This window comes from Clupea harengus, chromosome 18 (assembly GCF_900700415.2).
Source record: "Clupea harengus chromosome 18, Ch_v2.0.2, whole genome shotgun sequence".
NCBI lineage: Eukaryota > Metazoa > Chordata > Actinopteri > Clupeiformes > Clupeidae > Clupea > Clupea harengus.
The window spans coordinates 4401449-4418189 of record NC_045169.1 but is presented as its reverse complement, the minus strand read 5'-3'; the positions used below and the strand labels follow the sequence as shown (position 1 = coordinate 4418189).

General features: G+C 47.0%; 1 protein-coding gene across 8 annotated transcripts in view; it reads right to left on the bottom strand.

Moving 5' to 3' along the window:
* The window catches only part of LOC105904310 (probable E3 ubiquitin-protein ligase HECTD4), a 64041-nt gene that overhangs the window by 36108 nt on the left and 11192 nt on the right, over positions 1 to 16741 (bottom strand). For 5 of the 8 annotated variants that reach the window (XM_031585582.2, XM_031585583.2, XM_031585586.2 and 2 more), the window contains exons 5-24: positions 15506 to 15614; positions 14276 to 14414; positions 13068 to 13238; positions 12049 to 12241; positions 11598 to 11759; positions 11102 to 11215; positions 10622 to 10762; positions 9571 to 9806; positions 9183 to 9325; positions 7571 to 7641; positions 7374 to 7479; positions 6471 to 6591; positions 5937 to 6065; positions 4796 to 4920; positions 4263 to 4416; positions 3148 to 3248; positions 1469 to 1673; positions 1054 to 1173; positions 572 to 676; positions 193 to 356 (exon numbers count right to left, since the gene is read on the bottom strand). In XM_031585582.2, coding sequence (XP_031441442.1) covers positions 193 to 356; positions 572 to 676; positions 1054 to 1173; positions 1469 to 1673; positions 3148 to 3248; positions 4263 to 4416; positions 4796 to 4920; positions 5937 to 6065; positions 6471 to 6591; positions 7374 to 7479; positions 7571 to 7641; positions 9183 to 9325; positions 9571 to 9806; positions 10622 to 10762; positions 11102 to 11215; positions 11598 to 11759; positions 12049 to 12241; positions 13068 to 13238; positions 14276 to 14414; positions 15506 to 15614 — 2809 coding nt within the window. The remainder of the gene's footprint in view (positions 1 to 192; positions 357 to 571; positions 677 to 1053; positions 1174 to 1468; positions 1674 to 3147; positions 3249 to 4262; positions 4417 to 4795; positions 4921 to 5936; positions 6066 to 6470; positions 6592 to 7373; positions 7480 to 7570; positions 7642 to 9182; positions 9326 to 9570; positions 9807 to 10621; positions 10763 to 11101; positions 11216 to 11597; positions 11760 to 12048; positions 12242 to 13067; positions 13239 to 14275; positions 14415 to 15505; positions 15615 to 16741) is intronic. The other 3 variants (XM_031585587.2, XM_031585590.2, XM_031585588.2) reach the window with 2 other exon arrangements.

Genomic DNA, 16741 nt, shown 5'->3' with positions numbered 1-16741 from the left:
TAATAGAACAGTTCTGGCACCAAAAAGGCTTTAAGACATCACAATCTTGTATGTATCACATAAGTATATGATTCTCTTTTTGGTGAATATTTAATAGTAGTGATCCTGTTGCCCTAGATTGTTTTTGTGCTCTCGGTGTGTGTGTGTGTGGGTGTGTGTGTGTGTGTGTGTGTGTGTGTGTGCCCAGCTCACCGCTGCAGCAGCTTGGAGCAGAGCAGGTCGTGGCAGGCCTCCTCCTCCGGCGTGACCTCGGGCCCGTTGTAGAGGATCCTCAGCATGGAACAGGCCAGCACAGACAGGCCCAGCGCCAGGTCTGCCAAGAACGGGAGGCCTCCAGACACGTCCTCAGATGACTCCTGACGCCGGGTGGGGTGGGGTGGGGGGAGGAGAGAGTGGATGGGTAGATGAAATGGAGGAAAGTTTGTTTCATTAGTCAGAAAGTCTATGAAAATGGATGGTACAAATACCCGGGTATAAAGACATGAAAACCCTGGGACAAGTAAACGTGATGATATTACTGTACAGATTAAACGCATGATTTCCATATTGTGTGCTTCATGTATGTGTGTACCTGAGCTCGGACAGTGGATGAGAAGCCCCACATGGCTTTATCGGGCGTGTTGTGCTCACGGCCGCTCCGCATCTCAAAGGAGAACGTCACTGTGTCCCCCTCCACCTGGAGAACACACCAGACAGACGTGAGAGCAGGGGTGGGTGAGACAAGGGACAAACAGAGCCGTGTCATCTGTGTCACATGGATAACCGGTTTGTGCTGAATATGACTTAACTCTTCCAGCCCCAAGGGGCCCCGTGGGGAACTTTGGCGGTATTTTGATTTATATATTTAAAAATCTCTGCAAGTTTTTGTCCTAGAAACATAAAACTAACACCCACAGCAACCTTGAACCCTTTTCTTTTAAAATATGTTGTTGTGGGTAGAAAGATGTAAATGGACCTGTTTATGTGTGTGAAAGAGAACACTTAAAGAGTGTGTGTGTGTGTGTGTGTGTGTGTGTGTGTGTGTGTGTGTGTGTGTGTGTGTGTTCTTCCCACCTTGACCAGGTCTTTGGGCCAGCCTGTTCCCAGTACGCTGCGGCTGCCGTAGCCCAGAGTGTTTCCCCCGTACTCCGTCACCTTGCGGCTGTTTGTGTTGGGCCCAGCGTAGATGACCAGCTGAAACCAGCAGAACCAACATTAGATTATTCCTGCACGCACATGCAGACGCACGCGCGCGCGCACACACACAAACACACACACACACTACACTAAATACACTAACATTTTACTGTTAAAATATATGAATTTCCAGATAATATACATAATTACACCAGAATCGAATTATTACCAATATAAATCACAGCTATTTTCATTATCATTACTATTTTGATGTATTTTGAATAAACTGGGAGTAGCCTCCTGGGTGTCCCCTGCACAGATATGCATCAAAAAGCCTGACTGGGCAGCGCACCTTGTCGTAGTCGTACTGCGAGGAGCAGCGCGGGTCGAAGCGCAGGTAGAGGCAGCGCGCTCCCGGGATGTGCACCGTCTCCTTGAACTTGTAGTTGTCTCGCACCGGGTGCACCGTCTCCACCGTCTTCCCAGCAGCCCACGGGGCGGGGATCTTCAGCCCCGTCAGGAAGCCTGGCTCCTCGCGCTCCTCCAGGATACGCAGGCTGTGGGGGGGAGGACGAGAGGAGGACAGGAGGAGCGTCCCGGTGAATCCACGTACACACACATGAGGGGCGGAGATCTTTTGACTAGCGATTTCTTCTCGAGTCCTTGTATCCAACACCAATATTTTATCTCTAGATCTTTTCTATTGTAACCACATGGGGGAATTTCCTGCACATACCTCCATCTCAGGATGTCATTACCATCAGTAGCACAGTGCTCATTTAGTAAATAAACTTTATTATTATTCTTTGTTTTTTTTATGCAATATTGTCTATTGTATTTTCCCTCGTTCACAATCCACCCAATCCCCGAGTGACATCTTTTAGTTGTTTAGTTGAGCTGCTGAACACAAGCAATTACTGCTGATATTCCCCACACTAGCGTTCCCTCATCAATAGAGCCAAATGAGGCCAGCCCCCCCCCGCCTGCAGAAATGGACTGACTACAGACCAGACAGAGGTAATCAAGGGCTGTCTGGTTCACCTGTCTCTCTCTCTCTTTGTCCTTCTCTATCTCTGTCTCTCTCTGTCTGTCTGTCTGTCTCTCTTTGTATGTCTGTCTCTCTCTGTATTTCTGTCTCTCTCTCTCTGTATTTCTGTCTGTCTCTCTGTCTGTCTGTCTGTCTGTCTGTCTGTCTGTCTGTCTGTCTGTCTGTCTGTCTGTCTCTGTATGTCTCTCTCTCTCTCTGTCTCTCTCTGTCTCTCTCCTCTGCTTGAGACTGATGCCTCTGTGCTACGTGTGGACAACATACAGTACATGTTAGCAATAATAACGTAGCATTTGCAGATAGTGTTTCAGCAGTGAGAGACATGGGAATGAGATTAAAAGGAAGGCTGAGACACACAGAAGTAATTGTCAGTGGTAAATTAGAAGGCAACATGATGATAATGCAATTACCAACCCAGGAGTAAAAGGATTATCCCAGTGAATGAAGTACATGAACTCCTTATGGAAACACTGACACAGTACATCTCCATAACCAGCTGTTAAATCAAATTGGCCAAGAAGTGATAATAAAACAAAACAAAACAAAAATCAAAAAGTGACTGATGAAAGACTTCAAAAAAGAAGAACATCACTAGGCATTACTGAAACAGATAATCAAAATGCCTGGATATGTTTATGATGGCAACAAATGAAGAGTCACAGAGTGTGCTTTGTTTCTGTCTGTGAGCTCTATGATATATTTTTTGTAAGTAAAAACCGTTGCAAAAAGGTGTGGTCTCGGGGGGCACTGTGGCGCAAGCAGTAGCCCCGACCACATACGGGCTTGACGCCCATGGGGGACACGGGTTCGAATCCGGCCCGTTGTCGTTTCTCCTGTCCACTCACCACCTCTTTTCCCTCTCATTTCCTGTCCCACTCTTCACTGCACTATCGATTAAAGGCAAAAAATCCCAAAATAAATCTTAAAAAAAAAAAATAAAATAAAAAAAAAAGGTGTGGTCTGGGACTTAATAGGCGCATTCCTACTTGTCATCAGTAGGGGGCATCTTGGCCCCTTGGCGGAGAGAGCCGCTTTCCAAAGGACCTTCAATGAAGAGAGGTGACTGGGTCTTTAGCAGCAAAGCAGTCTGTGGAGAAAAGAAAAACATACAGATGAATATAAAAGCAACTACGTCCACAAAACAAACCTTTCTCTCCGATTCCAACTGATAACTAGAACATTCCTGAGCACTTCTTGGGTTCATTTCAACTCTGGTTGACCTACATGGTCTCAATGTTCTCAGCTAAAATGTTCCTTCGGTTGAACTTCATTTATCTTACTCTCTTCAAATGGAAGACACGCAGGGGCTTTCAGCCAAAAAAAAGAACCCAAAACCCCGAAACAGAATCTCAGAGGGACCAAAGCAATTTCAGAGGCTACGCTGGGATTGCCATCATTACAAGGAGAGCACTACTTGCCCCTGCTGCTTTGCTGGAAAAGGGTGTCATTAGAGCACAGAACAACAATCTGCTCCACAAAACACCCCCACACACAGACATCAATTACGGAACACTATACAATTACAAAAACATAAGTAGCTTGGGCAGAACTTGGCTCCCTGCTTTGGTAACACTCTCATTGGAGCACTTCAGCACCGCTGCAGCAGAGCTGCGCTTCGGTTCATTAAATGACAGAACGGATCGCTCTCCTCGTGGCACAGGGACCGGGTTTAGACCACGGAACACAGCCTGGTGACTTCGTGAACGGCAAGTTTAAACACACTGACCCATGCCACACTGAAGTGGGGACCACAGGCTCACCTGGCTCGTGTAGACACACAGACCCATGCCACACTGAGGCCGGGACCACAGGCTCACCTGGCTCGTGTAGACACACAGACCCATGCCACACTGAGGCCGGGACCACAGGCTCACCTGGCTCGTGTAGACACACAGACCCATGCCACACTGAGGCCAGGACCACAGGCTCACCTGGCTCGTGTAGACACACAGACCCATGCCACACTGAGGCCGGGACCACAGGCTCACCTGGCTCGTGTAGACACACAGGACCATGCCACACTGAGGCAGGACCACAGGCTCACCTGGCTCGTGTAGACACACAGACCCATGCCACACTGAGGCCGGGACCACAGGCTCACCTGGCTCGTGTAAAGGACCAGCTGGACCAGCTGAGGCATGAGAGCGTCGGCCAGCGTGAGCGTCTGCAGGTTGGGGTGCATGAGAGAGGTGAGCAGCACCGGCAGCAGGTGGCCCAGCATGGTGGCCTTGGTCACCTGCTCCAGGCCCTTCAGCCTGGGGAAGACCAGGAAGGGGGGAGGGGGGGGAGGATTTAACAGAACCATTAAAGCAAATTACCATGCGTATAGACATTAAATACCCTATAAAAACACATACATAAAACTATATTGTTGAGATCATTAACTATCTATCCTAGATCAGGAAATATACCAAGATATAGTTTGGATAATATGATAGATCATAATTGAATTAAATTAATCATGTAATAAAACATAGATTACGCCTAGATAGATTACAATCTAAAATAATTGGTAGATCAAACGGGGGACAGCTCATTAAAAATATGTCTGATGCGGGTCTGAATATTAAATAGACCATACACTCTCACACACAGTGAGCTCATTAAACCTCCAGGGACCCCGCGTGTGCGTACCTGCTCTCTCGGTCGCTGATGTCGCTGTTGATGAGGGCGGTGGTGACCTGCTGGAGGGTCTCCAGGACCTCGTCGCAGCCCACCAGGATCTTGGTGGCCAGGGACAGGATGCTGGTCTGCAGCTCCTGAGGCGGACAAGAGAGAACAGAGGTAGCAAGGACACCTTTTCCGTCAAGGACCAGGACGCGTGCGTGTGTGGCCCAAGCAGAGCACTGATGGATCAGAAGCGTGGAGAGCACGTCGCCAAAGCACACGTGGGCAAAAGCACTCAAGCCCTTCCAGTGGTCACCGGGTTCAACGCCAGGAAGCTGTTGTAACACGGCGATACAATGGCGCTGTAATGGAGCTGTAGTAGCTAGTTATTGTGCAGAGGTTCTTTGCTACTGCCATCAAGCAAGTTCAAATCCTTTTCTTTTGGCAAAGTACTCGTATACAGTAAAGGTCAAATCCATCCAAACATGTTAACTCAAGATGGCGCTTCAAAAGATGCTTTTGTGCACAGTCACTGCAGGGTAAACGTTTACTGTCAAACCACAAGCACATCACTTCTTTTTCATGGTCAGTCCTTCAATTGATGATGAACAAACTGAGTTGCAGTTATTATCAGGCTGATGTGGGTTGATGTTATTTCTGCTATTTCTGGAGAGTGCCAGGAATGCTTTTTAGCTCTTATTGCTCACCACTGTGATGTTTCCGAGGCATTGTCCTGTCTACGCTTACTGACAACCACACACACACAAACGATCAGTCTGTTTAATGCTAACATTACAGCATTCAGGCAGTCTGTTATTCTAGATCTGGATGGGGAAATGTGCAATATTGAGAACCTACAAACAATAAATGGCAAAAGTTTAAGCAGCATTATTATTATTATTATTATTATAATTATTACTATTATTATTATAATTATTATTATGAGGACCAAAGGGGTCAACCCTGAGGTCAAAGCTACTCTGGACTACTGTGCGCCAGGCCAAGCCATGCCATGCTCCGAGAACACTGACAACGGCAGCCATCTTGGCTCCCGGGCTCTCTGCATGCCACGCCAGTGGCTGTGATGCGAGCACGCGAGCACACGTGACCACAGACACTCAGACGGAGACAGAACAGACAGTAGGGGGATTTTAAAGGGGATGTTTACCTGTACCTTCATTGTTTCCCCTTGGAGGGAGCTGTCGCTGTCGTCGGCGTCGTCGGGCCGGATGAGGATGGTGTTGCTGAGTAAGTGGTTCTGGACCGCCATGAGGTAGCGCAAGCTTGGAGAAGCCACCTGCAGATCAATAGAGGGAGGGAGGGAGTGATTTAGCGGATGCCCTGCCGACATGGTTCTGTGTGTGATGAGAGCGTATTGATTATCTATTATCTACCCATAACTCATCACTTTATTTGCACAGAAAAGCTGCACTGTTAGATTTCTGAACATGGTGATTTATAGAAGAAAGTTCTCTACATATTTCATTCGCATCAATCGTTCAAAAAAATACAGAACGGGTACACTACAAGGCCAACAAAAAACGTGGCGTGATTAAACTGTCTGAGATATAATCACAGAACAAACAGATGGCTTCAGAGAGCTTGGCACTGCTCGGGTGGTCTGCACCACGGAGAGCAAATGGTTCTAAACCACCGGGGACCCAGTGACCCATTAGCAGACGAGAGAACAGCAGCGACGCACTGGCACCGTGGACAGAAGCTTCTGGAAGTCGTCCCGGGCCACGGTTTGGCATTTGGTGATGAGGAGGCAGGACTCTCGCACCACTGTCTTCAGGATGTAGTGCAGCAGTTCGTCACTCAGCCTGCAGGGGGAGCCAACACAAGCAAGTGTGTGAGAGAGAGAGAGAGAGAGAGAGAGAGAGAGAGAGAGAGAGAGAGGGAGGGAGAGAGAGGGAGAGAGAGAGAGAGGGAAGGGTAGAGAGACAGAGAGAGAGAGAGAGAGGTAGAGAGAGGTAGAGAGAGAGAGAGAGAGAGAGAGGTAGAGAGAGAGAGAGAGAGAGAGAGAGAGAGAGAGAGAGAGAGAGAGAGAGAGAGAGAGAGATGGTTGATTCAGTGCATTCAAAAACAGGCCTGGACCCACTACAGTACAAATTGCTCTGGTAGCGTGCCAAACAGCATTTGGCTACGATTTGTATCTCTGTAGCAGTGATGACAATTAAGACATTAAATGTGTTGTTTTGTGATGTGAGACATAACTGACGCTGCATTAACAAAATGCCCAAAATCCACACCAACGTCCAGACCATCTCTTAATCAGTTAATTTGTATGACTCTGATTTGATCACATTTATTTGTTCTGAGAACACTGACGACTTAGGTAGTATGTGCTTTGAACAGCACAGAATGTGATGATCTAAACAGATTGAAAGGTCATGGATTTCTCTTAGAGGTCATTGTGGTTTAGGTATGACAATTTTAAGACAACTATCCAAAGTAACATTATGAGCACCTGAATTATTCCTTTAAAATAAACATCTATGCATAGACATAGAGATCTCCAATATAAAGTAATTGGGAGCAGAATGACTTTGGGTGCTGATATGATTTATTTGTTTGTTTTAGGCCAGACGGGTGTTCCGCTCACCTGTAGTGGTCGTCATCCTCGCTGCCGAAGCGGTTCTTCTGCAGCTGGTCGGCCAGGTTGTTGAGGATCACATCCCGCAGTTGGGAGAGGCCACTGTTCCTCTCGCCTGCAAACAGTTACACGGCACACCGTCACAGTGAGGCACACAGGTCATTGAAACAGCCCAGGTCTCTGTGCCAACATGTCTGGAATTTTACCTTCGGTCAGAACCAGCTTCAACAAGTTGTTCAAGTCCGTCTCCCCCGGATACAAGATGTGCAGACCAGAACTAGAGAACAAGACGACAGACGATTCACTTCAATGTCATTCTGGCTATGTATCAAGCAAATTGAACATTTTATTAAAAACACACTTCACAGAGACTGTGACCTTAAAGGCCTCTTCAAGTTGAGTGTTTCTGAGCATTTAGCACATTCCCTTTGTACTGGATGAAACTTCTGGTATTAGAATATATGGTCTTAGAAAATCTTATGGATTCTTTATTTCTCCTTTCATTTTTGTGAATGCTGCAAAATACACATACAGTGCAGAGACAACATGTTACTCAAGAACTAAACAAAGTAAAAACCATTCAATCCCAATTTCAGAGAACCACAGAGGAACTCATTACTACCAAAGTAAACCAGTTAGCAAAACAACAAAACCTAATCAAACCAATTCCAAATTGTTGAAAATTCTGGTATAATACAATTTCCAACCTGCTAAATGCTATTAAACTGAATTAAATTCATAGTACTGCGCTCAAGCTCACGTTCCCCCCCTCTTCACCATAGCACAATGGTCCTGCCCTTTTCACTGAGCTTTGCCATTATAAACACGGAGGTACAGTTTGCTGTGCTTGTTTGAATTGAATTGAACTGGAGCATCCTGGATGCTGCTGCATGCAAGTTGTATAATGACCAATGAGATACTTTAAACTACAAAAATAATTTCGCCGTAATAGGTTTTTCTTTCAATAACGCGTTGCCCCAATAATGAACTCAACCAAAGAGTAAACATTTTAACGCAGACATAACTTGCCAAACGGTAGCAGAAACACAAAGGTAATGGAGGCACAGACACCGTAAAGGTTACATAATCACACACATTTGTATTCACAGTACCGTCTACTGTTTAAAGACAACAGTGCTACAACAAGCCACAAACACCTTAATTCAATTTTGCAACTTGACTCTCTCCACTAATAAGCAACACGACTTTAGAATGTCTCCTACGTAGTCAGGCTTCGCGGGTGACTAATACCAAGCAATATTTTTCACCCCTGAAGTAAAGCCAAGGCGAGAGACTGAGAATGCTCACAACAAAACACACATAGCAACACTCGATAACCATTTGTCTTCATTGAACTGTATACCCTGCGTGCTCGGCAAACCCTGCGTGCTCCACAAACAAAGAAACTGTGGGTCATTCACTGAGTCCCCGGCAGTTTTTCTCTCAAAAGCGGTTCAATACGTCCTCAGCAGGAGATGAAAGGAGCTGACAGCGATATGATTCCTACAGAGCTCCACAACGACAGGCCACTTTCTGTCTGACAAACCTCGAAGATAGCGGAGAACAGGCCGCTGAGACCACTCGTTAAAACTGCCTGCAAGGCTAAAGCCGTCAGCATTTGCACATTCACTCCCTTGTCTTTGCACATTTAATGCACTTTAAGTAAGAAAGAGTCACTAGTCGGCCTCAGGTCCGACTGATCACTTTGTCCATCATGCAGTTTGTACTCCAGTGAGATTTTGCGATGACTAATTCCTCGTTAACTACCCCACTAACGCGAGGGACACAAAAGGTTTCTGGAAAGATGGGTGAGTGTACCTGATGGCTAGGCAGACTTCTCTCTGGATCTCCGCCCCGATCTGATCCACCGGAGCCATGAGCAGCTGCCACAGGAGCAGCCCGGCACGCCGCACACTCTCCCGGTTCTGCTCCGACTGTGGGTTAAAGAACCGAAACACCACCTAGAACCGGGACAGGGAGACGGGGGTTAATGGTTAAGCTATGAGGAAAAAGCCATTGGGAACATGGAAATGGAGCATGTCTTTCAGTGGAGAGCCCCTAGTCACCACAGTGGCAATGGCACCTCAAGAATGTTACCAGTTTAGTGATTCTGCTTCTGATCGGATCTGAAGCATAGTGCACTGAAAATATGTAAACATACAAACATTCAATGAATGGTTATGCTTCAATGCAGTCTTCTGCTCACCTGAAAGACGACCAGGATGCAGCGGATGATGCAGGTGTCCCCGTTCACCATGGCCTTCTCCATGATGTCGCAGATGCTGCTGAAGTGGCGCGCCTCCATGGGGTGCTGCTTGCCCAGGAAGGGCCCCATGGGTAGCGACTGGCTGCTGGCCGCCAGCAGGTTGAGCTGGTGGATGCACATGGCGCCCACGTGGTGCAGCAGCTGGTTGATCACAGCGCCCGTGTCCACCATCTCGTCTACGCCCAGACAAAAGGGAAAGGGGGAGGAAACAGTTAAAGGCGAGGTCTTTGATTCTGGCGAGAGGTTGTTGATCTGTCGGCCAATCAAAGGCCAATCAAGTTACACCCCTCCGTTCTGTGCTCCCGAGGCAACGTGTTGATTGGCTAGTATAGTGTATGGCTCGGTCCGAGCTCTGTTTCCCCATGTACAAACAGCAGAGATTTTTGAAGGCACCAACAGAACGGAGAGCTAGAGGAACGTGAGGAGAAATTTGCAGAATTTGACCAAAAACAAATCTATTGGATTCGAATTGCGGACTGCGCCTTTAAAGGGTACGTCACAACAAACAAATAATAGTCAACAACAACAAACGCCCTGCCCCTCGCTGAAACAAACGCAGTTATTACTTTGGTTCATTACTAGTGAAGACAGTCATTATATAATTAGTGCCAGATGTAGAATGGCCCTGTAATTTTATCTTCACGCGCCCCACGGCTCCGCTTCTCATATGTAGAAAAGATGGCCATGGGGCTTCCAGCAACACAATGGCTCTGGCATGGAAATGGGTATGTTTGACCTTGTGTTGCCATCGTGAAAGGTGACACAGCCCTCTAGGACACTGTATACTGAATGACTGTAATGATGATTATTATCTGTGTACACGCTGACGTTATTTGGGGACATTAAAACTTAAGACATAGAGGACACTAAACAGTGGCATGAGACTGAGGACAGCCATAACGGGTGGCGACGGATGAAGAGAGAGAGAGAGGGTGAAAAAAGGCATGAATTGAAGAGAATGAAAGAGACATGGCTTTTGCCTCTGTCTAACCTGTGGGCTCTCTGATGAGGTGGCTGACACCCAGACGTTGGCACACGTGATGGAAGGCCTGGTTGCCAGGGTTACACCACTGGTCCATGTAGTCGCTGGAGCAGGTCCAGATCAGGTTGTTTAGGGCGTCGTAGCAGGCCCCTGAAACACAGTTGGAGGAGCAGCACTTAAGCTACAGCCTAATCATCTGCTGCCTACTGCTCTATGAAACAAAAGCGTTTGCAATATCCCCTCAGTCAAAGGTGATGAAGTGGAACACATTTGCAATTAATGAAGCACGCTTTCATTACTTATAACAGCTGAGGTGTGGAAACTAATTACAAGAGAGACACTTCTAATTACCATTCAACATGGGTCTGGTCAGAAGCATATTATATAGAAATCGCACATTATGCTTTAATCATTTCACACACACAACACACAAGAGTCTCATTCCTGCTAGGTCTAGACACTTCCACCAGGGTGAAGGTGTGCCCTTACCCAGTCCCCCAACCTGGGCTCCTCGGCCCAGAGAGCTGCCCGGCGCATCGATCAGGTCCACGCGGCTGAGAAACTGACCATCGGCCAGATTAAACACCAAACTGGAGGCCAAGACTGGACGGAGGAGAGGGAGGAGGAGACAGATGACGGTAAATATGACTAAGTGTGAAAGAGAGATACAATGAGCTGGAGAGAAACTGAGATGCTAAAGCCTTGGCCATTACAGTGAACGGGCATAGAAAAACTGAGAATATTCTTTGGTTGAGGACGGAGTGATCTAGGTCTGATTATCTAGGTCAATTCATTTCACCAAAGTTCCATAAGAAATATCCAGACTTCTCTCCTTTGTATGAAAAACAAACAGTGACATCTCTAAATGGAACATTTTGTTTTTATCTTCCCTTTTCTTTTATTTGACACTAAGCAACATATAACAAAAAATGCAATACACCCAAAGAGCAAATGGCAGAGCTTCATGAAAATGTCGTCATCTTACTCTTGAGGGACGAGAGGCCGCTGGTGCCTCCGAACAGGGAGCGCGTGGCTGAGCTGCCCGCTACGCCCGGCGGCGGTGCCACCATCACCAGGTAAGTGCCGCACACATACATGGGCGTCTTCCTCAGGGTCTTCAGGGGGAGTCCACAGCTGGTGTTCACCACTGGGACCAGAGAACGTGGGGGAATTGGACATAGAAGCGAGATAGAAAGACAGAAAGAGAGGAGAGAGAAGAAGTAAAAATCATGCCAGTCATAGACGAACGCCACAACCAATGAAAACTGACTGTCCTCTATCCTCAAGAGATGCAGACCCCATTCCAAAATGCAGTCTTGCTCATCATAACCATCATCATCATCATCATCATCACTACCACCATTATCTTAAACAACATCAGCAGCAGCAGCAGCAGCAGCAGCAGCACCCTCATCAGTATGATTGCAGCTGGTCACCTGACTGCTCCTCCTTGACGGTGTTGGTGATGGCCGAGCCGGTGAGGGCGGCGAGCGTGGCCGAGTGGGAGGCGCGGAAGCGAGACATTCGGCTGAGCAGCAGCTCGTTCAGACACTTGGACGACTCGCCCTCCTTCCGCGACAGGATGACTCGCTCCTGGAGCACGTCCGCCACGCACAGCCCCGACTGCGTCTGAGGGGAGGGGGGAGGGGGGGGACGGACAGACAGACAGACAGAAGGGGTCAGAGACACGTGAGGCGCGTTTTAAATCGCACATCAGACTCAATAACGAGCTTACACTGTTACCAGTTACACCGTTTGAGCAAACCTCACGCTTATTTGGGGGCTAATAAAGTTCAAGGCTGCATTTTCACTTTCCTAACACACACAATCTTCATGTACAATCTTCATGTAAAAACTGTCATTATTGATTGAAATAAAGAGACATGTATGAGGTGTGAGAGAGGCGTCTGTGGGATCCATTTTAAAACCAGATACGCGTTTTTGTCCAGAAACTGCAAAGTGTGATTGTGTCGCAGCATCCATGGACCGTGATTCTTCTTACTCTATGCAAGCTACATGGACCTGAATGCTTCAACCTGCGGATGGCGTGTCACTACTCTCCAGTTGGACAAGGTGCGGGGACAGCCTCAGGTTCGCCTTGTGGTAAAAATGCTTGCATGGGCCTTGGGTTTATAATTGTGTCTCAAGACACACAGCAACCCTCCGTTCAGCAAAGGTGCAAGTGCACCATGAACTCAACCTATAGTTTACATAGATAATAATGATCTGCCTTTGCATTTGAATGCACGCAGCAGAGAGCTATGGTCAGAGCCGTATAGAAAGAGAGTTGCACTGAAATGGAACGTTTTCATTGTTTTGATTGGGTCTTCGTCAATCTCACGCCAATGCAATATCCTGCAATAACACACACAATCTGTGCGTATATCAGAAACGTACATAATTATCTTCTGAGACACGAGTGAGAGCTTGTCGTTAGTCTGTAGGGTGGTCTTACTGAGAGCTGGAAGACGTCCATGAAGACGGAGTGGCCCTTCTGGGTTTTCTCGTTGAGGCTGACGGGGGACCAGACCCAGTAGAGGTAGGTGCCGTCGGAGCACAGGTGCAGGGAGGTCAGGCTGCTGCCCACGGGGAAGTGGTGGGCTGGCATTGCCATCATCTGCACCACCTGGGGGGGGGGGGGGAGAGAGAGAGGGAGCGGGCACAGAGGGCGTCAACAGAAGATCACCACAGATCATTAGTCGTGTCAAAGCCTGCATCTACAAATGTACACAAGGTCTGGCCAAAATTCAACGCATCAGAGACACATTAAGGTATAAAAACTAAATCCAAAAAATAAACAAATTATAGCTAATTACTGCTAAAACATAGATATTTAAGATCTCTGTGATAACTTCCTGATAAAAAAGGATAAAAAAACAAAGTTAGAGCACACAGTTTTGTGCTTCTGAGGCACTGTGTTGATTGATTATGGCGTGGTCTGAGCCACTGTGTTTAGAATCGCGGACTGCACCTTTAATCGATAACAAATACCGCAAGGCATTAAGCCTGACTAAAACTTCTCAAGCAGATAAGGCAATGACTTGACAATGAATCAAAAGTTACAAACAGGAATAAAAAGAAGTTAATTTTATTCCTGAACCACTGAACTAAAGGGATTGATTTTCGAGGATGGGAGATAAGATGCTATGAAAAGTGTTTCCAAAATGTCAAATCAACCTCATTAAAAGCGAGAAGATAAGACCAGAAGACTGCCCTACATCCCCGAGGCTCGAGTGACAGACACCCTGTCCATGTTCTCATCCACACTGACTCTGTGGGCTAGCTGCCATGTTAGCACCCCTGTGTGAAACATAGTGCTGATGTTCACACGAGCAGGGTGAAAAGGTCAAAGACTTAGCAGCACTAGTGTGTGTGTGTGAGAACTATGGGCCTCGGGATATGAGTGTGTTTGGCACATGGACGATGTAGGGGTTGGTAACTTAGCTCGCTCTCAGACAGTGTGTCTGTCTGTACAGCAAAATGGTTCAGTTGTAAGTATGAGTGTCGAGAGTAAAGGGGGTTTGCACAAAATTCAGGCAGGGTTTTTGTGCATGTGTTTTGGTGTGTGTGTGTGTGTGTGTGTGTGTGTGTTACCTGTAGTGTGTGTGTGTGTGTGTGTGTGTGTGTGTGTGTGTGTGTGTGTGTGTGTTTTGAGTGTGTTACCTGTAGTGTGTAGGGGTCAATGACTTGGCAGAGTTGGTGTGTTTTGGCATCAAAGGAGGCGGGGCGATGGAGCAGCCGGCCACTGCTGTAGACCACCCAGCCAGCCTCCAGCTCCTCATTACGACAATACACAAAGCCCCTGAGAGAGAGAGAGAGAGAGAGAGAGAGAGAGAGAGAGAGAGAGAGAGAGAGAGAGAGAGAGAGAGAGAGAGAGAGAAAGAAAGAAAGAAAGAAAGAAAGAGAGAGAGAGAGAGAGAGAGAAAGAAAGAGAGAGAGAGAGAGAGAGAGAAAGAAAGAGAGAGAGAGAGAGACAGAGACAGAGAGACAGAGAGAGAGAACAATGGACATTCAGACAGTGTGTGCTTGTCTACCGTATAACATACCATTAGTGAGTGTGGATACACATGTGGCTTGTGCGTATGGACATGAGCATGTGTTGTGTGTATGCATACAGTGTCTTATATGAAGATGGGGGCTATGGTTGGGGGGGGGGGGAGTATGTCGATAGTTGAGGTGAAGGTTACCTTGTGTGGTATGATATGGTGAGATATGGCATATGTCTGTGTGTGGATACATATTACATACAGCATTATGTGTACACACAGGGCTCCAGAGGGCCACTAAAATGGTCCCCAATGCTCCTAGATTTTTTATTTTGTCACCATTTGACCTTCCCTATCAGTCGTCAGTGTCAATTCCCAGGTGAACACATTTCCTTCAGCCAGCTGATATACTAACGCCATGATGGGACAGGGTTCAACATTAGCACTTATCCAGTTGTGCAAAACAGCAAAAAACAAAAAAACAAAAACACCCAAAGACAAATACTCGGGTGACTTGCCTGATGGCACTTATGTGTAAGTGTAATACAACGTTATATTGATACTGGCACTTGTTGTTGTTTTCAGTGAGCATGATTGTTTGTTAAATATTTCAGTGATGACTGCATGGGTGAAGCTGGGCAGCAGGTCACCCATGCCATCTAGAAGTAAACCACTAAGTCTAGGCTACTTTTCCCCCGGCTACCAGAAAACTTTAATTTGGCTCCTAAATATATATTTAATATTTTGGAGCTAATGGTGTCTAAGGTTTTTTTTGTTCACCAGGATATACGTATATATGGGTAAATGTCTATAATGTCTGCAGGGAATTTGTTCGTGAGCTGAATGCTTGTGAGCTGAATGTGTGTGTGTGTGTGTGTGTGTATTTTTAGCAGAAGGCTCACGTTACCTCAGTGTCCCATGCAGGCCGGAGCCGAGCTTGCTAAGGCCTCTCCCAAAGGAGTTGGTGGTGTAGAGATAGAGCCCGTCAGTAGCCAAACAACGGCCCAGGTCTGTGTCTGCAGCAGGGGGAGAGAGAGAGAGAGAGAGAGAGAGAGAGAGAGAGAGAGAGAAAAACAACACGAGAGAGGGAGTCAGAGAGTGCAAGAGATATGGAACACGTGAGGAAAAAGATGAGACAGACAGAACAGACAGAGAATAGAGGGAGTGAAAAAGAAAGGAATGAATCCAGTCATTTCTTAAATATCCCGTGAGAGAATGAGAGAGAGAAGGAGAGAGAGAGAGAAAAGGAGAGAGAGAGAGAGAGAGAGAGAGAAAGAGAAAAGGAGAGAGAGAGAGAGAGAGAGAGAAAGAAAGCGAGAGAGAGAGAGAGAGAATGAAAGAGAGAGAGAGAGAGAGAGAGAGAGAATGAAAGAGAGAGAGAGAGAGAATGAAAGAGAGAGAGAGAGAGAGAGAGAGACGGTGCATGACTCAGTATGTCGACAGCTGTAGTCTAGCGCTTGTTCCCCACACTGGCATGATCCCCTTCACTACACCATGCAGCAGGTACAAACAAACAAACAAGCAAACAAACAAACAAACAAACACACACTCACACTTCTGCAGCCAAAATTGGAAATTTTCATTTTGAGGAAATCTCACCAGCAAAACACCAGCAGATCCTAATGGAATTCAGCCGTAAAAAAAAAACGAATCAAAGCTCGTCCGCGGCTGTAGGTTAACACACAAATAGGTTATTGGCTTTGATTCATAACCGGCGGTGTGGGCCGAGAACGCAAGGCCTGTGATTCATTCAGGGACGCTAGACTTCCCAAGGATCAGGAGAGCGCTCTGGCGCCACAGCCTCGCCCCCGGACCAGACTCTCTCTCCGCCGGTCTACATCTTCATCGACTGTGATGCTCTCTTCCTACCTACGGTGACTCAGTAAGGAACCAGGCATGAAGATGATAACGGCTTCTGCTGTGTCCTGTGCTCAAATCTGTGGTGTAAGTATGGCAACACTGGGGTATAGAGCAGGCAGAGCTCAAGTAGGCATACACATCGGGATTGTAGGCATTTCTTCTTCTCCTGCCTGTAGGATTGCAACCCCTCCCAAGCCCTTTCAGCTGCATGAGTGAGAGCAGCTTTGCAGGTCTGCACGGAAGGGCTTGTGGTCTGTACAGGGGTGGGCAGGTTGCGTCCCTT